This window comes from Helicoverpa armigera, chromosome 13, assembly GCF_030705265.1.
Source record: "Helicoverpa armigera isolate CAAS_96S chromosome 13, ASM3070526v1, whole genome shotgun sequence".
Taxonomy (NCBI): domain Eukaryota; kingdom Metazoa; phylum Arthropoda; class Insecta; order Lepidoptera; family Noctuidae; genus Helicoverpa; species Helicoverpa armigera.
In genome coordinates, this window is record NC_087132.1 from 138,581 (window position 1) to 163,793 (window position 25,213).

At 39.5% G+C, this 25,213-nt stretch overlaps 1 protein-coding gene across 4 annotated transcripts; it reads left to right on the forward strand.

The window, feature by feature from the left end:
- Nucleotides 1–1,366: 1,366 nt before the first annotated feature.
- Grp (grapes) lies at nucleotides 1,367–24,798 on the forward strand. 4 transcript variants are annotated; one of them, XM_049840371.2, is made up of 7 exons: nucleotides 1,367–1,593; nucleotides 2,081–2,173; nucleotides 4,298–4,368; nucleotides 6,950–7,342; nucleotides 19,609–19,760; nucleotides 19,930–20,112; nucleotides 22,012–24,798. In XM_049840371.2, exons 3-7 carry the CDS (start codon nucleotides 4,355–4,357, stop codon nucleotides 22,485–22,487), a joined length of 1,218 nt encoding a protein of 405 aa, XP_049696328.2. In that variant the 5' UTR covers nucleotides 1,367–1,593; nucleotides 2,081–2,173; nucleotides 4,298–4,354; the 3' UTR covers nucleotides 22,488–24,798. The 4 variants fall into 4 exon arrangements, with proteins under 4 accessions (XP_049696328.2, XP_049696326.2, XP_049696329.2 ...); XM_049840369.2 differs by lacking the exon at nucleotides 4,298–4,368 and having other exon boundaries at nucleotides 1,388–1,593; XM_049840370.2 differs by lacking the exons at nucleotides 1,367–1,593; nucleotides 4,298–4,368 and adding an exon at nucleotides 1,624–1,972.
- The last annotated feature ends 415 nt before the right edge of the window (nucleotides 24,799–25,213 follow it).

The following is a 25,213-nucleotide window of genomic DNA, read 5'->3' on the forward strand; positions in this document are numbered from 1 at the left end:
TTCCGCACTTAACTACTATGTAATTTGAAGTCTCAATGGTTCCAGTTTTAGTTTTGCTTTACTATTTATGTTTACGGAAAAACTAAAGTTCATCATCCTCCGAGCCTTTTCCCAAACTATGTTGGGGTCGGCTTCCAGTCTAACCGGATTCAGCTGAGTACCAGTGCTTTACAAGAAGCGACTGCCTGGAAAAACTAAAGTTATAACCGTTTATGAAAGTGTGAAGACACGCGATAGATTGTGTCGAATTTAATGTGCCAAAACTTTTATTTTTTCTATTTAAACCTATTTATAATTTAAACATGGCACGTTATTTTACTTAATGATCGCACCTCTATAACTGAAATAACTTGTATTCTGGCCTCTATTAATGGAACCCTCTGCAACTGAGAAAGATATTTATTTATACCTGGGTATCTGAGAAACCGGGTAAGTGGAATACCTCTATAAGTGAAACGAAATTGCAGGACCCTTGAAGTCTCACTTAACCAGGTTTCACTGTATATTGACAATATTAGATATTTTTCAAGCAATGAACGATTTTCTATTTCATTATTTTCCTCACTGATGACTAGATGGCGCTGATCTAAGTACGTGAATGCAAGGAACGGAACGTCATATCTTACGATCGATATACGTTTCGTTATACGAATAGAAAATTTCATCATACGAAATTTTATTTCGTATAACGAAACGTTTTTGTCTTCAACAATTAAAAAAATATAAAATAATAATGGAATAAAAGGATACAATAAGTCAGTCAGATAACTTTCCACATAGCCCGAGAGATTTTGAAAATAATTTGTTCTCCTTATTTCACTTAAGCGACATACGATTCACATTCGACTGAATGAAATCCAAGACATTCTGCATTTTTTTTCTCTTAAATAAACGTTTTTATCCTTTTTTGTGATTCAATAATGAATCATATTGTCTGCAAATGATGTATGATTGTAATATAGATAGACCAAATGGCAGACCAATCGCAAATGTCAGCAATTGCAATACGATTGGTTTTATCGTAGCTGAATGGCTGCTAAGGTTAAAACTGCTATTGCAATTCAATTTTTAGTCAATTTTGACATTATTAACTTAGCAGAATAGGGCCCCTGGGCAACGTAATACACGATCATGACTATTGTGAAGATACGGATACGGAGCAAATTGAAGGCGTCCGCAACTTGATACGGGGATTGATACAATAGGTACGCAGATAAGGTACGGTGATCGGATACGGTGACAGGATCGGGCAAATGATACATGTCTGGACCCGGCTTTACATCAAGATCGGCATGATCGACCCAGCCGTTGGAGGCGCGTCCTTTGTTACCACTTGATAAAGGTTGTTAAAGACAAATACTTCAAATTAGTATTATTAAACAAATATATATATAAAAAAATTAAATTTCCCGCTCTGGACGGAATTTCAACCTAAAAATGCGAAAAATTTTGCTATGAAGTGGTGCTGGCAATACCTCGGACCGCCATCGGCGAATCAGCAAGGATCAGCGCGCGAATGGCGATTGGAGAACGGACGGGCGTCGAAGAAAAGAAAATGGCAAAATGGTGTGATCCATTGATCTTACGTAGAAGGTTAGTGTTCAGTAATTTTAATAATTTGGGTATAAAATAGTTATCTGTTTTGAAGTAATTATTCGTGATAACTTTATTTCTGAGATTTTACGAGTACCTTGAATTACCGTTATCGCATTGTGTGGCATGGCAAGTCGACAGACTGGCGGGCGACGGCGCTGTTCGGCTTTCGCTTTGTTCACTCATCTCCACGTGCCTTCCGCCATTTAGGGCACATTTATCGTCAGATTGCTGTTAATCGAAAGATTTTTTGTTTTGTAATCATTTAAATCCTTACAATATGTTGATAGGACTACGTATTTTTAGTAATTGAATCAATCGATTAAAAAAAAAAATAATAAAGCCGCAACCCGGCGGCGTGGTCCTGTTCGGCGGCAAGGTCTGTTGAACAAAAAGCATTGTACCGAGGGGATGGGTAGTGTAGTACAATATGTTGGTAGACAGCAGGCTTGGGCGCGCCGGGTGCTGATAGTGCGTCGTGTTGCAGGTGACAGCGAGGCGGGGCGATGGCTGCCGGCGGCGCTGAGTTCGTCGAGGGCTGGCTGGTCGCGCAAGTTCTGGGGGAAGGTGCTTATGGCGAGTAAGTACGAAACCGTTTACAGTGTTTCTAGGCTTACAGGAGGAATATTATCAATAATTTCATGAAAACAATTGTATGAATGTGTATTGATTAGTAGGTACGTAATTGAGTAATGATTTGATCATTTACGAACTTACCATTAAAGATAGCTGTAATAGAGCTGTAAGCTCGTTTATTCCCGAATAATAACCCCAGTTGGGTTGTATTTATACTGAATCAGTTAGCAGCAAAAAAATAATTGTCCTCAATCCTTATCCTAAAGTTTTAAGACATGTTCTATGAAATTGTATATGTTGTATGCAGACATTTTGTCATATGTGTAGTATGAATATTGTGAAAACAACTAAGAACAGATTGTGAAGTGTATTGTTGAGACCCGAGCTTTCAGCTGCAGTGATCTATGTACTGCTCAACAAGTGTTAATCAGAAATATTAAATAGTTCTTTATGTTGATCATATTCCTCTGTTGTTTTTGAAGCCATCTTTACTACAGAGTTGTAACTAAATAGGCAAGGGGTGCCTATCTGCTTAGCCTTGTGACAAGTTAGAGCTGCGTAGCTCGAACCTCGTGAGCATTATATTGCTAATAGGTCTGTAGCTGCAGTAATAATAATCAAATCTTTTATTTCTGTTAATCGGTTAAACAGAACTTTTTTCTATCTCAAACCTGGAGGAATAATGGTGACATCTGTAGTCAGTAGATGCTCTTAAAACAGATTTTTACTATGACTAATTTTACAAGTTGTTTCTTGCCGTGTCACAAGCTGGAGAAACTTCTTCCAGTCCCCAAAATAAAATACAGACTGTCACCCAAAAGTGTGTACCATCAGTGAAGTGAGTTTGAAGTGATTCAAATCAGGTCCAATCTCTGATTCTATTTATTGCAAACAAATAATCAATACTGATAATATTATAACACTAGCCGTTTTTCCGCGGTTTCACCCGCGTCCCGAGGTAACTACTGCCCGTACCGGGATAAAATATAGCCTATGTTACTCGTGGATAATGTAGCTTTCGAATGATGAAAGAATTTTTTAAAACGGTCCAGTAGTTTTTGAGCCTATTCATTACAACCAAACAAAGTTTTCCTCTTTATAATATTAGTACCTATAAACAAACAAAGTTTTCCTCTTTATAATATTAGTATAGATTAATGAAATTCGCAGGTGCATTACAGTGCTGTAGAAATGACAAAAAAAAAAAAACAAAATTTATTTCCACTTACAGCACCAATTGTGACAATCTCTTCTGGTGATAGGAGCTGAATATCGAGAAAATGTCTAATTTTATTTTTATGGTTATTATTTATGCTTATTTGACAAATTACTTACGAAAGCATTCTAAGTAAGTTTAGTTGTAAAATCGCTCTTTCAATGGCACTTAAGTCTTGTCTTAAGTCGTGAATCGACACTTCATAATTTATTTTTCTGTAGGCATTGCGCATGAATGTCGTTTATTGGTTGGTGGACGTGCCCAATAATGATAGAAGCAAAACTAGCCGACGTGTAGCGTTCTTCAGTTTTAGATTTTGGGGGAGGGGGGAGGGATGACAGAAGTACCAAGAGATCATAAATAGCAAAAAGGTGTAATGATGTCCAACAAACTACACAACAAACAATTTAAATAAATCGACACAGAGTTCACTTCTTTAGCAACTTTACTTACATCACAAGTTATGGCCTCCTGGCACTTCAGCAGAAACATTTTTTTTTTTGTGTGGAAACCTTTTAAGAACAACAAGTTTAACAAGTTTTATCGGTAGCTTTTACTTAAAAACGTTACGGAATCTACAATTCTACATCATATCCCTAGAAACTAGCATAAGAGGATTTTTTTTGTACTTTTACATCAGCAATCATACGTTAAATACTGATCAGTGCAGAAACTATAACAGTATTGGTGCTTATAATGTTGGTGTCGTAAGTGGAATACTCCAATTTACGAGTGAGCTCTTACGACGTTTTATCGTTATTTTTCTTGTTGTCGACTCTAACAGAATTGTCCGACGTACACTTACGCTTGACGTTAGCCATTTATCTGGAACTGAAGGAATCTATTCATTTTCTTATGGAAACAATGCTTTTCTTAAATTAGTTATCAAAGTAGTTTTTTTTGTTCAAACAGGCCTATGACAGCTCTTTCGAAACATCAGACAGGTTGCACGGTTCCAGAGTTGTCCTCATGGAGAAGAACCGGTAGGAAACTCCATAGACATTATTATCAAAAGAAAAAACTAGATAGTATTTCCAATCCTACTAATATTATAAATGCGAAAGTTTGTATGTATGGATGTATGGATGTTTGTTACTCTTTCACGCAAAAACTACTGAATGGATTTTAATGGAACTTTACAATAATATAGCTTATACATCAGAATAACACATAGGCTACAATTTGTAAACATATTGTTCGAAATACTAAACCTGCGCAGACGAAGTCGCTGGCACCAGCTAGTAGTATAATAATTTTGTAATTCAAAGCCGACTTATTAATGTACCATACCACCAATAACAAAACCTTTGCTGAGGATTGTGTTCTAACATTTCTCTTCCCAGCAATAACACAGGAAGTGGTGAAGGTAGGCGTTTTGGGGGCTATTTTGTAAACTTGATTTTCCAAAAGGGCTGATTGTCTGCCTACTACTTAGACCAAATTACATCCCTACTAGTCCCTACCAATATTATAAATGCGAAAATAACTCTGTCTGTCTGTTACGCTTTCACGTCTAAACCACTAAACTGATTTTAATAAAATTTGGTACAGAGATAGAATTGACCTTGAGAAAGATTATAGGATAGTTTTTATCCCGAACTTTTGAAGAATTTTCTTGGAAACGTGATATAACCGAACTCTACTCGGGCTAAGCCGCGGGCGGAAGCTACTTCTTTATATTTTTACTACAAGTAATATTATATCAAAACTATTAGCGATGTTTCGAAGCTAAATTCGTGTATGATCTATATCAATGACTATACATGTAAAACTTATACACCAATAGAATTGCTGAAGGTTATTCGTATTCGCAGTACTAATGTTTTTTCCTTAATGGAATCTTATGAAAGGGGGTTAAACGTCAAAAGTCAAGTTTTTCATGCATTTTGAACAGTTACAGCCTTTTTTTTTGGGCCCACTGCTGGGCGCAGGCCTCTCACACGGAGAAGGATTGAGCATTAATCACCACGCTTGCTCAATGCGGGTTGGTGATTTCAGACAGTCTAGGTTTCCTCAAGATGTTTTCCTTCACCTTTTTTTTATCATCATTTTGAACACATTACATAAAAGTATTCATAACTAACTTTGGGCAGCGGCTCCACTCGCTTCCTGACTCACTACCTGGATCTTATCCTGGACGGACTATACTTAGAAAGTACATACAATGACCTGAAAACGAACACAACACGAGACGTTACCATACCTGAGTGGTTGGTTCTTTACCCAATAGGCCACCATCTCATTATTTTTTATTCTGGTGTTTTTATACCCGAGCAATGTTTTTACAGCCAAGTTTTAACACACACACATTTTCGCTTTATTAGTGTGATAGATAAGCTTTTTCCCTCGTCCCGGGAAAATTACTTATTGTTACAAGATAATCAGTAGCCCTTACAACGTCAATCTTTTCTTCTGCAATAACTTAATTATAATAGCAGCATAGATTCGGTTGAGCATTGAGCATTAATGCTCAATCCTTCTCCATGTGAGAGGAGGCCTGTGCCCAGCAGTGGGACGATAAAAAAAGGCAGTAACAGTAACAGATTCGGTTAATGCGCATAAAAGCGCGGTGCTGTGGCGGTCGGCGCCTTACTCCGTAGCAGCTCGAGAGGCCGACTTTCCATTCAATTTGTGAAACACACGCTTTACGAACTAATCATGGTGTAGCTTCCGCGAATACACCAAATTAGTAAATCGTTTTTTAGCTGTCTAGCACATCTCACATATTTACATTTAGATGTGAAAGTTATTACCTACTTTTAACCACGTGTTGTACCTAACGTTGAATGCGCTAAACTTCAGACGCCCCAAAACTATATTTAAGTGACTAATTTTCTGAAAGAAAAGTTACTTTCTTCTCGTACGTTACACGTATAAGCATCCGTATTGATAAACCTTTTTTTTGGGGAGCCCTTTAATAATAATATATTAACTGTCAAAGGGACAAAACAGGACAAGGACCCAAAGGGACGAAATAAGATTTGAAATAATTCAAAAATAAGGAACCACGCTAAGTTAGTTACATTCTTAGCTTATGTTTATTCTAGGAATTCAAATCATAATAGTATGTTGCGACCTGCCTGATGTAGATGTATGTACAAACCTGTGTTTCAGGCCATCACTTCATTAAAGTTACCAGGGGTACTTATTTATGATATTTCCTATAAATGTTAAACTTAATCGATTAAAAACCAAGCAAACTTGCGATTAATTAAGATTATAAATACCTAATTAAATAAACGAGTTACTAGAAACAAACGAAAATGTACTAATCAAAACAAAAGCATTGAAAAATTAAGATGTAAAATGTATATTCTGCGTCGGAGTAACTAGTTGTAACAACGCGGAACTAGATCGACTGCAATTTAGGGAGAAAAAAACGATATAAGCGAGTCACGGCGGTTCGGCGCATCCTTGAAAGTTTATCCACCTCGCGCGGTCACTGCCGCCGACGCCTTCTGCGGTCGTCTTTGAGAAGCCTGTCATTTCGGCGCACAATTAGCACGATACGTTCGCAGTGTACGTGTAGCCAAGTGAATCGGCACTGAGTGGTGCGCTTCGCAGGGTGCGGCTGCTGGTGCACGCGCGCTCGGGCGCGGCCGTGGCGCTGAAGGTGGCGCGGCCCGGCGAGGCGGCGGGCGAGCCGGCGCGCGAGGCGGCGCTGCACCGCGCGCTGCGCCACCCGCACGTGCTGCGCTGTCTGGGCGAGCGCACGCACCAGGGCCTGCACTACCTGTTCCTGGAGTACGCGCCGGGCGGCGAGCTGTTCGACCGCATCGAGCCCGACGTGGGCATGCGCGAGGAGGACGCGCGCCGCTACTGGCGGCAGCTGCTCAGCGGGCTGGGCTACCTGCACGGCCGCGGCGTGGCGCACCGCGACATCAAGCCCGAGAACCTGCTGCTAGACAACCGCGATCAACTCAAGATTTCAGATTTTGGCATGGCGACCCTCTTCAGGTAACTTACAGTTCATCTATACTCCATAACTCCATACTAAATATAGGTATGTATAAAGAGAAAATATTTGGTTGTTAATTTGAATTCAATAAGTTGCGGATTTACTGAACCGATTTGAATAATATTTTCACTGTTGGGAAGCTACACTATCTGTGCTAGTTTTCAAACGATGAGGCATCGTATAATATAATACTAGATATTTTTTTAACACGCTTATACAAGCTGTTGATTTGCATCCGTGCCATAGTCAAGGAGGTTAAAATTAAATACGTAAATAATCGATTTGAATTACGGTAGGTGGGAAAAAGCCAATATGCGCTGCTTTTTTTGATGTTGTAATTTCATGGTATTTCAGAATTAAGCCCACGGTTAAACACAAATCATAACAGAATTCCCCCGCGGCCATAGTGTGTGCGTGATGGCAGCTATGTGTGCGTAGACAGAGAAAACTAATGTCTACGTGTGTGCGTGAGTGTCGATGTGTGAGTGTCTTATCTACGACATGACAGCGCGAGCGCGCGAGCGAGCGAGACCGAGTGATACGCGATAGCAATCATTTTACCTAAAGTTTCGAAAATCACCTTCATTATTGTCATTAACTTCGTTTTACTTTACTTAGGTACTAATTTTTGAGCATAAATTTAACACAGATATCTTATTAACTACAGTAATAAGCAATACTAGTGCGCGAAAGAAAGTTCACTAACATGTTAACAGCTGATTGATAAAATGTTCGATTTGCTTTATCTTTCAGCATAAAGTTTTCGCAGTGATTTAGTTTTTATTTTTGAATTAAATTGGTTAATAATTAGAAATTTTGCTTCCTTCTTAACGGTCTTAGGACCTTGGAACACGGAAATCTTATTAATGACGTAATACTAGTGCGCTAAAGGAAAGTTCACTGACCTGTTAACAGCTGATTGATAACATTTTCGGTTTGCTTTAACATTCAGCGTAAAGATTTCGTAGTAATTTTGTTTTTACTTTTCGATTAAATTGGTGAAAGATGTGTTAGTTAAGTGTAGGCACGAGGTGATTCTTTCGGCTCGTAGGTATTATTGGCGTGGTTAAGAAATCAACTTATTTACACTAATAAAATTGATTAAGCTGACTACGTATTTACAAAATGTACAAATAAATAAATTACCTAGTTTAGTTACCCGGAGGTACTGTTCAAAGCTGTCACCTTCACACTCTTGGCACAATCGAGCACGACGAAGTAGGTAGCTGGTTGTCCTTCAGCTAACATAACACTATCACATTCGTTTTTAATGTGTCGAAAGCACTAAGTTAACGGTCCTAGCACATAAGTCTGTCACATGACCAGCATGACCCTCCGTGATGAGGGTTCCCGGTCGGTAAACATTTCCCGGAACATAGGTATGTACGGCTGTCATTGCACATCCTTGGCAGTCGTAACGGGTAGTCAGAAGCCAGTAAGTCTGACACCAGTCTAACCAAGGGGTATCGGGTTGCCCGGGTAACTGGGTTGAGGAGGTCAGATAGACAGTCGCTTCTTGTACTCAGCTGAATCCGGTTAGACTGGAAGCCGACCCCAGCATGATTGGGAAAAGGCTCGGAGGATGGATGGCTGTTAGTACACTGTTGTCACTGATGGCATACAGGCGGACCATCGCCACCAACTCGTGTTCGTGTAGTTTTCCGTCATCTCGCACATTGTACCTACACGTCGCGGAATTCAAAGCGCACGTACGCAGCAGCGGCGGCGACATCAAACACACTACTTGCCGTCCGTCGGCGCTTGTTTGTTCCGGCTTCAAGGGCACGCGGGGAGCGGCGAGGCGAGTGTGTGGGAGTACTCGCACTGTGATTGGGTGAATTTGGGTAGGCTGGATGATCTACGATTTTTATTGAACGATCGTTGCGTATGCTTTGTGCATGTATCGTTTGCGTTTGTGTGAGTGCGCAGCGCGGTAGTAAGGCCCATAGCACACGGCGTTTTTTAAACGCGCTGACGACGCGCAGAGAACGCGCGTATACACGATTCAAACGAGATTGGATCGCAACCTTGTAACTTAAGCACACGGGGCGATTATAAAACCTGCCTCTTCTGCGCGTATACGCGCAGGTACAGCGGTAAGACGCGCTGTAGTCGCTCGTACCTTTTGCGTTTTGATCAGAGACTCCTCTTCTTCAGTTGTACAATGGCGTCGGTTGAGACAACACTGCTTACTTTGGCTTTAGTACTTCTTTTAAAAAGTAAAAAACGTAAAAAAAAGCGAATTTATTGGATAGATCCATTTACGAGTGAAAAAAGATTGAGTGGTCATTATCATACAACTTTTAAAAAATTGGTAATACATAGAAGATGGAAGAAATTTTATAATTGTTATCGAATGTCATATTCGTCATTCCAAGAACTTCTTTGATTCTAAAACCTGAGTTAACTCGTCAAAATACAGCAATGAGATCATGTATATCGGCAGAAGAACGTTTGCTCATCACATTGAGGTAAGAAAACAACTAGTATTTATTTATTTATTTATTGTTCTGTTACATTTTTAAATCAATCGTAAAATGTTATAAGTGCACTTAGATTATGAATAAGAGAAAAGATTTATTCAATATCATCATACATGTCAGATATGATATCGGAGTCATTTGTAACCGATTCATTGCTATCTAAATTTTGAAGTGAACTGACAGATTCGTTTCTTGGCGCTGATTGATTACTTGGATATTGTGGTTGAAATTCAGACTGATATCCAGATTCAGACTGATATCCAGACTGGTATCCATACTGATGTTCATATTGAAATGCACCTTGGTATCTATTTTCATTCAATATTCTCGATGAGTGTCCCATATTTTTATATTTACGAATTAAATTTATCATATCAGCTTTGGCCTCTAACTTAAATTCCTCTTTGATAGCAGAAAAATCTTTAGCTAACGAAATTAAGAACAGTATGTCGGGATTTTCAGATAAAATTGTATTATTCGCTTCCTTAGACTGTTTGAGATTTGCTGTCAGTGCTTCATACAATTTGTCTTGTGGGTCTTCATGTTTTGGAGTCTTTTAGACTTCTTTGGTGAATGTGGTTTTGAAAATCACAGTCTTGGTTATTCCCAGTGCTGCATCATCATTTTGACTTGGAGATCTTATTTCGTAAAGCGGGTCTAAAAAGTTAGCAAATTGGAATATATGTAGGGTCTTCTAGGTTTAGCTCCAGATCCACTGGAACAGTTATTGTTCTTCGCCTTGTCTCTTTTATAAGCGTCCTTAATGCTCTTCCATTTTCTTTGAAGTTCAATGACTGAAAACAATAATAATGTAAATAGTTTAGTTATTTATTAGGTTAATTTTAATTCATTTGAAATAAGTAGTTGTAGGTTAATTTTAATTAAATATGTAAAATTTACGATAACAAGAGAAGCTTTAAAATGTTATTCTTTTCAGGTATTTAGCTACGGGTTGCTATTTCTCAGATATTCACTATGACTTTAAGTGTGGACAAACGACGGCAGGCATCATAGTCCGTGAAACAGTGAAAATAATATGGGATAAATTAAAAACATCTGTATGCCAGAACCAACCGAGGAATCACATCTAAAACTGCTGAAGGATTTATGAAATACGCAAATTTTCCCAATCTACTTGGGGCTATCGATGGAAAACATATCAGAGTTATAAAACCTCAACATAGTGGATCAGAGTATTTTAATTATAAAAAATATTTTTCCATCGTATTGCTTGCAATATGTGACGCAAATTACAGATTTATCGATATAGATGTCGGATGCTATGGAAAGGCTGCAGACTCAACAATAAATGAATGTAGTGAATGGACCAAAAAGATAAGGCAAGGAAATTATAATATACCAAATGCGAGACCAATATCTAATAATGGAGTGCCAATACCATTTACGTTTGTTGGAGATGAAGGCTTTGCATTATCTCAACATTTACAGAGACCTTACGCTGGAAAAATCTTGCCACGAGAGAAAAGAATATATAATTACCGCTTGACACGTGCCAGACGATACATTGAATGTACATTTGGTATATTAAGCAACAAATTTAAAATCTTTAATCGGCCACTGAACGTTAGCGTGGACTTCAGTGTGGCTATTGTGAAAGCCTGTTGTGTACTGCATAATTTCATACGTGAACGTGACGGTTATAATTTTCATAATTCTTTGAGTATAGTTGGTTTAGAAGATCCTCCTGAAGATGCAAGTTTGATTTCGATTGGTGCAAGACGGTCACAGGGACAATTAAGCGGAACTATGATACGAAATATGTACGCTGATTATTTTATTAGTGATGAAGGTGCAGTACCATGGCAAGATTCTAAAATTTAGGGTACCTACCAGTAGCGTAGGGTGAAAAAAGAAAAGTAAAGCCAGCACAAAAAAAAGTTTACCGCGTCAATAAACAAGACGTCATTAAATTACTTACATAAAAGTTCTCATCAAGACGAATCAAACGAGCCCAAACTTGATGGAATTACTTTGTTTTATTACGAAGATCCTATAGCCGACTTCCAGCTCCATCGTCAGACCCTGGAAACTGTCTGAAGACAAAGTACTCATCAAGACAAATGAAACGAGCCCAAACTCGACGGAATTACGTTGCTTTATTACAGAGATCCCATGGCCACCCTCCAGCTCCATCATGAGACCTTGGAAACTGTCTGAATACAAAATACTCATCAAGACAAATGAAACGAGTCCAAACTCGATGGAAGTACATCGCTTTATTACTGAGTTCCTATGGCCACCTTCCACCTCTATCATCAGATCAGTTCTACGTCATACATCATCATAATATTCCACTGTCATGCGATTTACACATTTATGCAAAATTTCAGCTTAATTGGAAACCGACAAGTGGGTCAAATTTAACTTACAACATTATATTGCAACGGACAAATGAAACGAAATAATATTCTTATAATAAAGATTGTAAGCTATCACAGATCGGCTTTACCCGGCTCATATTATCGACAGTGTTTGCATGTGGTAGTAATGTGTATGTATGCGTGAATCGCATACATTTCAAACATTTGAATTCCCATAAATATGAGCGAGTAAAATCGGCACGCGTAAAATAATATACGTGTGCGTTTGCGCGATTCAAATACATTGCGTATTTTGTATTCAGCTTATTGAAGAATATTTTGTGAAATGCAAGGTGACCGTTTGTGGCAGGTTCCTGCCATTTTGACAGATTAATTAAGGACAAAAAATAGATTAATAATTTATATAATTAATTTACTGAGACTCTCAGTAAATTAATTAAATAAATTATGCCAACTGCCAGGGTTTTTGTCTTAATAATCTGTACAAAATGGCAGGAACCACAAATGGTCACCCTGGTGTAATGTAATTATATTGTTTGCGATAATTACGTAGATTAGTCGAATAGATTTTTGTAAGACTAGGGCTCAGTGAAGCTATTGTTGTAAATATAAAAAATACATATACCTATTAGAATCTGCCAAGGGAAGCCGATGGGAATCGTGTTGTATGGAGGCTACGCCACTGGTACCTACCTAATTACATGTTCTACTGTTTTACTGTTCTATGTACCGTCGCACTATAAACTATAATAAATTATTTTAAATAAATATAAGAAATCTTACCTGCCAGGTTTTTTTCCTTACTGGTTTTTTCATTAAAATTGTTATAAAAAATTTGGCACAATTCATCCCAAGCATTTCTTTTTAACACTTTGTTTGAATATTCGGGCAGTAGTGAATTCCATGTAGCTGGACGATTGTTTATTTCTGTTATAAAGCGGTCGGTGTCGAAGGGTTCCATTTTAAACGAGATACACGCGCAGCACACAATAAACCATTATTGCAACTGAGGCGCGGGCGCAGTGGTGGACCCCCACCCCCTCTGCCCTACTCCGCTCCTTTGTACGCGCGTTTGTACCGCTTCAAATGCGCGTATACGCGCTTCATGCGCGCGTTTCTATTATCAATGCAAACGCAACAATTAGCGTTTACAGCGCCGAAGAAGCGCGTTCCTGAAACGCGCGTTATCAGCGCATTTAAAAAACGCCGTGTGCTATGGGCCTAAGGCTAGTAACACACGCGCCGAATTAAAGTACGGCTGGGTTACACTGACGGATATACGTAAATAAGAAAAAAATATGAAAAAATTACCTACCCATTTTTTCGTTGATTTGGGTCGAGAATCATTAGCATATTTACGTCCTTGACTATGGCACGGATGCAAATCAACAGCTTGTATAAGCTTCACTTGTAACTATGTATATGTTACTGTAAAACCTCGAACAACGGTAAATCTTAAGATTTGAGTACAAGTCTTAGGATTTACCGACATGATTTGATAAATGTGAGTATTTCTAAAAATACGTCGATTTTTTCGAGTTCAGTATATGCTAGGTTTAACCACTGTCAGCTGGTAGATGTTGATTTTAGGAATAAAAAAAAGAGTAATTCTTAATCATTTACTTTTATGAACTACTAGCTTTTGCCCGCGGCTTCGCTCCCGTCAACTGACTTCTCTACTTTACCCTATTTTTTTTTTCATAAGAACCTTCTCCTGACTATAACAAACACAACAAAAAAAGAATTAGCCAAATTGGTCCAGGCGTTGTTGAGTTATGCGCTTACCAACACATTTTGCGATTCATTTTTAGGGTTCCGTAGCCAAAATGGCAAAAACGGAACCCTTATAGTTTCGTCATGTCCGTCTGTCCGTCTGTCCGTCTGTCCGTCTGTCCGTCTGTCACAGCCGATTTACTCGGAAACTATAAGTACTACAGTGATGAAATTTGATGGGAATATGTGTTGTATGAACCGCTACAAAAATATGACACTAAATAGTAAAAAAAAGAATTGGGGGTGGGGCCCCCCATACATGTAACTGAGGGATGAAATTTTTTTTTTCGATGTACATACCCGTGTGGGGTATCAATGGAAAGGTCTTTTAAAATGATATAAAGTTTTCTAAAAAACATTTTTCTTAAAGTGAACGGTTTTTGAGATATCAGCTCTCAAAGTCGTAAAAAGTATGTCCCCCCCCCTCTATTTTTATAACTACGGGGTATAAAATTCTAAAAAAAATAGAGGTGATGCATGCTAATTAACTCTTTCAACGATTTTTGGTTTGATCAAAGTATCTCTTATAGTTTTTGAGATAGGTTGATTTAACTGTAATTTACGGAACCCTTCGTGCACGAGTCCGACTCGCACTTGGCCGGTTTTATATTATAAGAAGATTATAAGAAGATTAGACAAAACAGGTACATAGTATTATAAAGGTATCATATGATAGTAATAAATACAGACTAAAACCAACTTATTTAAATTATTTTGTTAAAACACAACTTGTATTCTCTGAATATCTCAATCTCTATCATATCTATCTAACTGTATCAGTAGTTCTCTATTTGGTATTTAGCAACGAAATGCGCTGAGCACGTTATGACATGTTTTGTTGTTTAACATTTACTAGTCCACATTGGTAAAACCCAGTAGCAATACATGAATTGAAATGGTAGAAGTCCGATTAAATCGTATCTATAAAATTAATTCTAACATTTACCAACTCATGTCTGTAAATCTTAGGTTTTACTGGAAAAACTTAGGTTTTCCCACAGTTCGGGATTTTACAGTAACATATTATACAGTCGTGGTCACATAATTAAAGACACCCCCCGACTCGAAGTGAAATAAATAGTTGTGGTACTGACATGAGCTTAGGCAGTTGTCCCACCAAAGACGAGAAAACGACTAACTATCGGCTATTTTCTCGCTCAAGAAACGTACAATAGATATACTTTCCGTGTGAATAAAAGAGATGCATATACAAATAGTTGATCGCTGACTGTTCACACTGCCGGCGAGCACTCGCTTCACTAGTTTGTCGCTGAGCGACAAAATCTATGGAAGATAACACTCGCTCGGCGACACTCGCCAAGCGTTTAGAACTCACGCCGAGTGAGCAACCAGTGGTCATTTCTCTACAGTGCGTGTCTAGCGAGCGAGTGATGCGAGTAATCGCCCGCCTCACTCGCACACTCGCTTATAGCCGAGCTACACAAATATCGGAACTACGCACTCGCTCCCCGCGTCTCGCTAACTCGTTTCTAGTTCTAGCTCTACTCGTTACTCGTTAATCGTTGCCGGTGAGACAAGTGCCTAAAGCACTGTATAAAATGTAATGTAATCCTAACTAATATTAAATGTGAAAGTAACTCTGTCTGTCTGTCTGTCTTTTCTTCACGCCTAAACTACTGAACCGATTTGTGTGTAATTTGGTACAGACACAGTTTGGAACTTGAGAAAGGACATAGGATAGTTTTTATTTCAAAAAAAAATATAAAAATAAAAAATAAAATTTATTCCGGACATATAGCGCCATCTATTGGTACAAACCAAAAATTTATTCCGGACATATAGCGCCATCTATTGGTACAAACCAAAAATATGCCGGAAGTCACTATTCCATGCGAACGAAGTCGCGGGCAAAAGCTAGTTATTATTAAAACAAAAATAACATTGTGTCCTTTAATAGGTACTTCTTTTTTAACTTGATACTCATGTGTGCGCGCCATTTTGTTTTTTTAATTTCCTCGATGAGGTGGGATGAAAAGTTACGTGTTGCACTCGAACGCAAAGATTTTTCACCTTGTACTCTTTTGATTCCCTCGCTATCGCTCAGGATTCTAATTATTGAAACACTCGCTACGCTCGTGTTTCAATTTTAGAATCCTTCGCTTGCTCGGTCATCAAAATTGAGCACGCGGTTAAAAAACAACTTTGCACTCTTGTATAACAAATAATTATTTTCTATAATACTTTATATATAACGCTCTATGGGAACTGAACACTAACTTTTGTAGCGGATACTTGGCTGGTCAGCTAATTAAAGACAATAAAGGCCGAACTAAGAAAAAAAAACGAAAGATAGAAATAGTCGCCATATTTTTTTTTTAAAGTGAGTAAAATATTTATATGAACTCAAATTAGGTAATAGTTTAGGTTAACTTATAAAAATTTTTCATTTTAGTCCAATCAATACGACTAAAACAAAAATTCTGGGGAGTAAAATGTTAAAAGGCTTTTTTAAATAAAGTTTTGTCATGCGGATTCATTCATGCCACATGAACTGTAATAAAGACATGGTAATAAATTTATTATTAAAGATGCCTTGTTAATGGCACTAAAAAAACAACTGAAAACCGACGCCAAGGAAAACTTGTCCGCAAACAGACTTTACAGTGGTGTTATAAGGAAATAGAGAATATTAAAGTACATTTTTTTCGGAGTCATTTGATGCTAAAAATACGAAAATTGTGTCTGCAGAACTTTATGATGACAGCCGAGTCGTGAAAACCTGTAGGGCATGGGTAGGTATAGGAAGATGTTACTTTTGGAAAAGCACCGCGTGTCCATACTATAGTTGGCGTGTTCTATCAAAGGTGAAAGTTGCTCTGAAAAAGTATCGAAAAATGTTTTTTTTATCTGATAAAACAAAGGGATTTGATGAATTCTAAAAAAAAAAAAGATTTTAGTCACCTCCAAATCATGTGATGGAACCAAAGTACACAAAGAAAGTTCTCAAACGTAGGAGGCGAAAATGTTATAGTGTGGGGCTGCTTGCCACTGTTTAGTGTAAGACCTTTCAGAAAGGTATTATTAAAAATAGGCGACTTCAAGAACTGCGTAATTTACCAATCATTAGGACTTTCCAAATTAGAAACGTTCTGAAAAACACTGCAAGAGTATATTAAAAATTACTCTTTGATCGGGCAACTTATGACGGTTTTGGTTTGGCCTATTACAAATCCAATGAAACAAAAACTAGTAATGGGCGAAAAATACTATGGCAATGAGTCGTACATGGATCATAGATCAATTTTACACAGATTTTTATTAAGCGTGGAAGAAAATTCCCTTAGCGACTTCTACAAAACTGACCGCTTGCTCGTTTAGGGATGTCGTACTGTTAATGAGGTAAAAGGAAACAAACCAAATATGAATACTTATTGGAATGTTTAATTATAGTGTAGGGAATGTTGTTGTAGGAAGGTAACTTCAATAATATTAATAATCTCTGAAAAATGTGGAGTGTCTTTAATTAGATGGCCAGCTCTCGTTATGGATTATTGTACCGCCCGCGATTCGGATAAAGCGAAAAAAATCCAGGTGCGGGGCTTTATTGAATATAGACATTAGTTTTAACATTTCACAAAGCCCTCTTAGATATTTTAAAATAGAGAAGAAAGTTCCAATGGCAATCTGAAAAAATAAATACAGATGAAATGCCCCGGTAAGTTAAGATTCCAACAGTGTCTTTAATTAGTTGACCATGACTGTATAAGAAAAATAAAGAAACTTAACCCACTTCCCGGTCTTCGTTCAGGTTGGAATTTTGCACATGCTGAGAGTTTTGATGACAATACATGAATTTAGTGCGCGACGGTGGTGAGGGGAGGGTTGCTTACTGCACGCAATGCACATGAGATTAGACGACAGTGATGACCAATCTTGAGATATCGCGTTCAGTAAATGAAAATAATAGATAAAGAACAATAGAAGTTTTTACTATACCTATCTAATTATAGTGTAATTAATAGTAATATAAGCCAAAAACAAATTAAGGATGTATATGACATTTTTTTCACATATTTTAATGACATACCTATGAATAATTTTTGTGTTCTAAATTCTATAGCATTCACAGCAAAGCTAAATAAATATTGCTAAACAACATGTTCTCTCTCTGTGACTCTAATAACTTGCTTCTCAACATGACGCTAGAATTCACTTCACATTATGAATCTAAATAATAGTTCAATAGTAGCAAGTTTAAATTCAAATTGTTCAAATTTGAATTTATACTTTTCTGTCTTATTTATAACGCAACGTCACTGACTCAAATATTAAACTAAATTAAGTTTAGGTACTATTAGGGTAGGGCTACCATCTCGAATTTCGCCAAACCCGGACAAATATTTAAAAAACCCGGACATTTGGCGTAAATCGCATTTTTTCCCCGAACGAGTACGATTTTTTTTAAACATAGATGTGCTTCCTTACATTAAAAGTGTCCGGGTTTTCCCCGGACACTTCTTGAAACCCCGCCCGGACGGCCCCCGGACGGCCCCCGGACGGTCTCCAAACGAGGACAAATCCGGGGAAACCCGGACGGATGGCAGCCCTATATTAGGGTCAATTCCCACTGAAAGAGCAGCGGCCGGCAGCGGCCGTAAGAGCACGGACAATGTAAGACCGCGGCGCGGGACGCCGCGCTCGCGCTAAATCACTTGCATTTACGGCCGCTGCCGGCCGCTGCAGGCCGCTGCCGGTCGCTGCTCTGCAGTGGGGATTGACCCTTAGGGTTTCGTAGTCAATAACAAGTCTGCCATCCGCCTGTCCGCGGTTAATCTCAGTGACCATTGCACTAGAAAGCTGAAAGGACAATGGGCGATTCCGGTCCAAATGTCCACCACGAACGAGTCCTATACGGCTAGATAGCCCGTTAAATATAGAACATTTTTTGTTATGAAAGTAAAAAAAAATATAATGCCAGAAAAAAGTTATAGCAAAATCAAATAAAACATTTTATAGATTTTTTCAATTTCATGTTTTCAATTACTTATCGTGATGTTCGATTTTCGTACTTTCTGTAACCTCTGACAAAATAGAATTGTTTATTACTAGACAGAAGACACCACCAGTTACATAGAACTTTCTTAGATCCAGGCACCGCTGAGTATATTCAAGCACTTCTGGCGCCTCAATTGGTTATGATTCCTACACCCATCGGGCAAAAAAATATGGACTGTTTATATGCAAATGTGTCTTACTCAATTAATTTTAGATAAAGTGCAGAAATGGAAGTGGAATAAAATAAAAAATAATAATGATAACATACAAAAACTACCGAAAATTAAGAAAACATTTTTGGCTATAACTTTTTTTTGGCATTGTTTTTTTTTTACTTTCTTAATAAAAGTTACTCTAAATTAAGTGGACTATTTAATTATATAGGTCTCGTTTGTGGTGAACATTTGGACCAAACTTCATACATTCTTGCCCAATCTCCTTTGGTACTAAAATGTGGAGATAAATGTTGTACTGTTGCATCCCCCCTACACGGAAAGTAGGGACTGATTTTCTTTTTCATTCCAACCCTAAGAAGCGGTGTATGATTTGATAGGCATTTAAAAAATGAATAAGGGTTTACTAAAATCAATAAATTTTAACGTAATTTTGTGCGAGACGAAGTGAAGAATGTAGGTTTGGATGTTGTCGCAGGCACGGCGCCCGCGAGCGCCTGCTGTCGCGCGTGTGCGGCACGGCGCCCTACGCCGCGCCCGAGGTGCTGACGGCCGCCCGCCGCCCCTACCGCGCGCCGCCCGCCGACCTGTGGGCCGCCGCGCTCGTGCTGCTCGCCATGCTGGCCGGCGGTGAGTACCGCCCGCAGCCCAGCCCGCCCTGTCGCGGCTCGTCTCTTTGGTATCCTAGCTGTAGGCGTGTTCGCAAACCCTAAAGTTATGGTACCGAAGTTACGAGTCGCGGCGCACGCAGCGGGACCGGCGCCGGCTCGCGGCGCGCTGACGTGCTGTCTGTCCGAAGAGTTGCCGTGGGAGCGCGCGCAGGCGGACGACGCGCGCTTCGCGGCGTGGTGCGCGGGCGGGCGCGGCGCGTGGGACAAGGCGGGCGCGGCGCGGGCGCTGCTGCGCCGGGCGCTGACGCCCGACCCCGCGCGACGCGCCTCGCTGGACGCGCTGCTGGCGCTGCCGTGGCTGCGCGAGCCGGGTGAGTGTCCGCGCTGCGCCGTCTCAGGTACTAGGTGACTCTGAGTGGTCGGTCTCGGAGCCGCCTGGTGCCTCAGCACGGCGGGTGCCGCTGCTGCTGCTGCGGGGGACTGCGCCGGCGCGACGAGCGCGGTGCGGCTCTTTGGCGATTTAGCTCCGTGACGTGCTAAAAGCTCATAAAGCTAGATTACCAAAGCACTGCACCGTCGCATTATCTACGCACCTGAGCGGCGCTGGATGCTACGTCTTCGATCGATGCAACATCATCAATATTTATATTAAAAATGTATTCTGAACCAAAATTATTAAAGCTCGGTTTGGAACACGTGCACAAAATAAGTACGCACAGAAGTCAAGCTATATACAGAGTGCGCCCACACAAAATCACACACAGTAACGTAATCTCAAACTGTGAGCCCTCGACCTCGATTTTATGAAAAAATACTAAATACATACTCAGTTGAAAACTGATTTTATTGGGCATGCGTTATTTTGAAACCCTAGGCACGCCACTGCATTGACTATTGGCTGTTACAGCCATCGTATAGTCCCACACTGCTGGGCACAGGCCTCTCACACGGAGAAGGATTGAGCATTAATCACCATGCCTGCTCAATGCGGGTTGGTGGTTTCAGACTATATAGTCCAGGTTTCTTCAAGATGTTTTCCTTCATCTTTTTTTATCAGCCATTGGTGTCTAAGATAAACTTAGAATGTACATACAAACTTAGAAAAGTTGCATTGGTACTTGCATGACCTGGAATCGAACCCACGCCCTCATACTCGATACGTTTTCTCTTTACCCACTAGGCCACCACGACTTTGACTTTACCACTGACTATTGCTAATTGTCATTTTTTTTTAACTGAATAATGGCATGTCAAAACATCAAAGTCAAAAACGCTTTTCACTTCAAAATTACTAAGGACAGCACCCACTGCTGTCTATTACAATTAAATTACAACTAAACAATACAAAATAGTTTAAAATTATAATCACATGTATGTATTTAAAAAACTGAAAACAAAAAATAAACAGTGTGTCCACTTCATTGCTGCCATCTGCGTGTATCTGTGAAATTATCATTATAGCCTTTTTAATAAGACTGATCTAGAACTGTCCTTTAGTTGTGATAGATGAACTGGGATTCCATTATAAATGCGTACACAAAGGCCAACAAATTAAATAATATGATAGTTGGATGCGGTTAATTTACGTTTGTTTCTGGTGCTGAAATTGTGCATCTCTCTCATTAATCTATAAATTCTTGTTGAAAGATAACAACATTACAGGATCAATTATACATTATTTCCCTTAAGTTCTGTGTCGTTTCAAAAGGTAATACACATGTGCTTACCACATATTCCTTAATATTTACTACGGCAATACGTTGTACGAATCAATTTGAAATACGACGAACCTTTTCTTTCCGGCCCTGTGAACTTGATTTCTATGCGTATTTATTTTGTACTATGTCTGTCTCACTGTCCAGTATTGCATAACTTTCTTGAAATTCAGAACAATAATAGCGAAGACAATCCATATTGTTACGAAAATATTGGATAGTGAGGGTTTTGAATTTATTCTGTCCCTACATTGTATTGTTTATATTTAAAGTGGAAGTTTTTGAAGAATATAATTTGGTTTGGTTGAAACCTTTATTTAATCTACAGAAATACACAGCAAATTATCAATAGCGACACTTTATTAATAATAAAATTTATGAATAAGTAATCCACTTTTGATTTCACTGCTAGATTATTGATTTCCTTTTATATGCTGCGGCTAAGTTTGCTGCCATATCCCGTATGTCGTGGATAAAATAAAAATGTCAATTCACAAAAAAAAACAAATATCGCCGGCGACTCGAGACGAATTTCCCGACCGTTCCCGTCGACAGAGGCCGCGGCGCGCGCGTGGCGGTCCCAGCCGACCGCGGCCGACGCGGCCGACCCGACCGACCCGTCCGACCTGTCCGCCGCCGACATGGACGCGCTCATCAGCTACTCGCAGCCCGCGCACGCCGACGACCTGCTGCTGGCCTCGCCGGCCGACGGCGCCGCCGCGCTGTCGCTCGGGCGCCGCATGACGCGCGTGTGGCTGCGCGCCGGCGCCGCGGCCGCGCTGGACGCGCTGGCGGGCGCCGGGCGCGAGCGCGGCTACACGTGCCGCCGCCTGCACGCGCGCCTGCTGGCGCTGGAGTGCGGCGCGGAGCTGCGCATGCGCGCGGCGGCGCTGCGCTGCGGCGACGCGCTGACGCTGCTGGAGTTCCGGCGCTCGCGCGGCTGCGGGCTGGAGTTCAAGCGCCGCTTCGTGGAGCTGCGCGACGCGCTGCGCCCGCTGCACGCGCCCGAGCCGCCGCCCGCAGACGCCTGACCCTTCACTGTTGTTTCTTATTCTTTAGTTAAGTTGAGACGTGCTGCGGACCTCCGTTGACTACCTCTATGAAGAATCCTGAAGAAAGTGTTGTTCAAACTCCAGAAGACGAACTGTGATAGGAATTGCCTTATGAGAACTTAAAGGTAGAATTCCGTGCATCGCGATCTATCCTACCTCTATTATTTTATATTTTCCACGTAATGTACATTATGGAATGCAATAAATGATATGATATCGCAGCCGCGCGCGGCCTACGACAATCGTCGATCGCTCGCGACAATAGTCAAACTATAAAGATGTATGGCACCGCTGCCGAGCCCCGCGACAGACGCGCGCGGCCGTACGCATCTTAACATGGTCTAGCGCTTAATAACATAGTTATAGAATCTTAGTAAAACCAGAATTGTTTTTATTTAGTCGGAAAAACTTCCTTTTGTTTTCATTACAATACAAATGTAGTATCCTTCTTAATTTCTACTCTTAAAGATAGGGTCGATTGGTAATATATAAACAAATAAAATACTGCTTAAAATAATCTTCCAATTGATTAATTAATTGTTATTATTGTATTTACATTTATTTTTAGCTGTTCTTTAATTTTAAACTGAGTTTTCAAATTTAGTCTACTTAACTACCAAAACAGCTGGAGTAGGTATAGTAATTAAAACCCATTACATAAAAAATGCCTATTGTTCATTAATATCTACAAATTATTAACAGAAAAAAAATTAGTCTGCTACGACACGATGACACGAAAATAAAATTAAACGCGACCAAAAATCTTGATGTGACTCGCGTTACTGAGAGCGAGAGCACTGCGAGCCGCCCTTAGGAGCCTCGTCGGTGTGCATTTGTCATTATGATGCACATGATAAGGCAATATTTTTTATTTTCTAGTTGATTGTGTTTAAAAAGATCTAACATAATCCATTAAAACATTTTAAAAATCCGTTACAGGTTATATTTTGATTTCCATATTTTAAAAATAAAAACCATCATTCATTGACACTGCGAACGAATTAAACTTTTTTTTCCCGATCGTCAACAGTGTTGACGAAAGGGCGTTACCGAGCGGGAATAACCCACAAAGTCTTTCAGATCAAAGAAATAGGCAGATGGAGCGCTCAGAACACGCGAGTGTGTCCACCAAAACAAATACAATATCAAAAGCTAATACAAACTCGCGACAGTACCGAGCTACACATCGTCTCGCTCACACGTCACTAGTGATTTGTCATTATAATTCAAAATATGTTTAAACAAACAGGAGCCGTCCTGTTTGTTTAAACATGTTTGTACAAAAGTTGTTCACAAAAACAAGATGGAATATCTTTCCACAGATAACCCTTGTTATTAGTTTTGTTTTAATATTTATTTTCCATAAAATGTTTTCGGCTCACTTGAAACACAAAACCATAACAGTAAATCGTCTGTGTTGCTAGTATATATGACGGGAAAATTACCTATTGTGCATAAAAAAACATCGATGGTGCATTTAAATTCATGACGAATATTTTAACCTCCTGCCATTAACTAACGATACTAACTGTACCACGCAACTCAAAACTCTTGCAGACTTTAAAAAATCACACAAATACACCTCGCAGTCGTATTTTATAGTGTATGGTAAAGACATACTTAAAGATTTCAGGTTTAACAATTTAAGTGAATAAAAATATGGGAGTATTTCTCAATATCTGGCAACCGTAAACGCACACAGATGCACGTGTCCGTACACGGCGCCACTTACCTGCCGCGCACATATAAATAAAAGCTTCACTTTGTTCGCGCGCGTTCTATCTGTTTATTTCCTTGATCTGAGCAAAATCTACTAATTTCAAGACACTGCCGCGCGCGGCTCACGCCATTCGTCGGCCGCGCGCCTGTCGCGGGCTTCGGCAGCGGTGGCCGGTTCCCCATACTTGATCATAGGTTGACTATTATCGAGAGCGATCGACGACAGTCGTAGGCCGCGCCTGGCTACGATCGATCGCGATGTACAGAACTACCTTAAGCGTTGTATTTTGAAAATAATAGTAATCGAACATGTTATTACCCTACCTACCTTAATTACACCACACAGCGATGACAGATTGTTTATGAACGAAATTCGCTGACCTCACTCACGTATTATTATTATGCAAAACCATGATAATTATAAGATAGGAACAAGACTGACCCTCTAAGGCTTAGGGCTTATCGATCAAATATGTACTATTTTTGTACTTAGTAATAGAAAAACAAAAAATTTAAAACTTCAAAAAAGATTCAATCAATACATTTGTAATAAAAGTAAAATTAATAATGATTTTGTTTTATTTATTTTGTGCCTATAGATGAGTAACTGAATGCGTGGGCGCAACCTTCTGTTAGTAAGCAAATGCTAAAACAAAGGGATATGAATGGAGTAGCCCGTTCTTCTCTCTCCATAGGAAGCTACTTTTGGAATGGACAACTAGAATAAACTTTATATTATTTGACGTTCATAAGGGGCCGTTCAAGTATTACGCAAGCACTATAGGAGGGCAGGGAGGTCTTTGTTTTGCTTATTTTGGATGGTGTGCTTTCGCGCAGCGGAATGTTGTTGAATTTAAAGATTTTAATTATGCAGATAATTAGTGTATGAAGTCCTATAATTGTGTATGGTAAATAAAAAATTGTGTATGCAGCCATTGTGGAGAAATTCACCAAAAACAGATTCCGCTGGGCGAACGTTGTCCTGG

Excerpts from the sequence above, each read along its gene's own strand:
- Grp (XM_049840369.2), top strand. The coding sequence starts at position 2,100 with ATGGCTGCCGGCGGCGCTGAGTTCGTCGAGGGCTGGCTGGTCGCGCAA. Across the intron at positions 2,174-6,949 it reads GGGGAAGGTGCTTATGGCGA|GGTGCGGCTGCTGGTGCACG; the intron begins GTAAGTACGAAA and ends TGCGCTTCGCAG. Across the intron at positions 7,343-19,608 it reads GGCATGGCGACCCTCTTCAG|GCACGGCGCCCGCGAGCGCC; the intron begins GTAACTTACAGT and ends ATGTTGTCGCAG.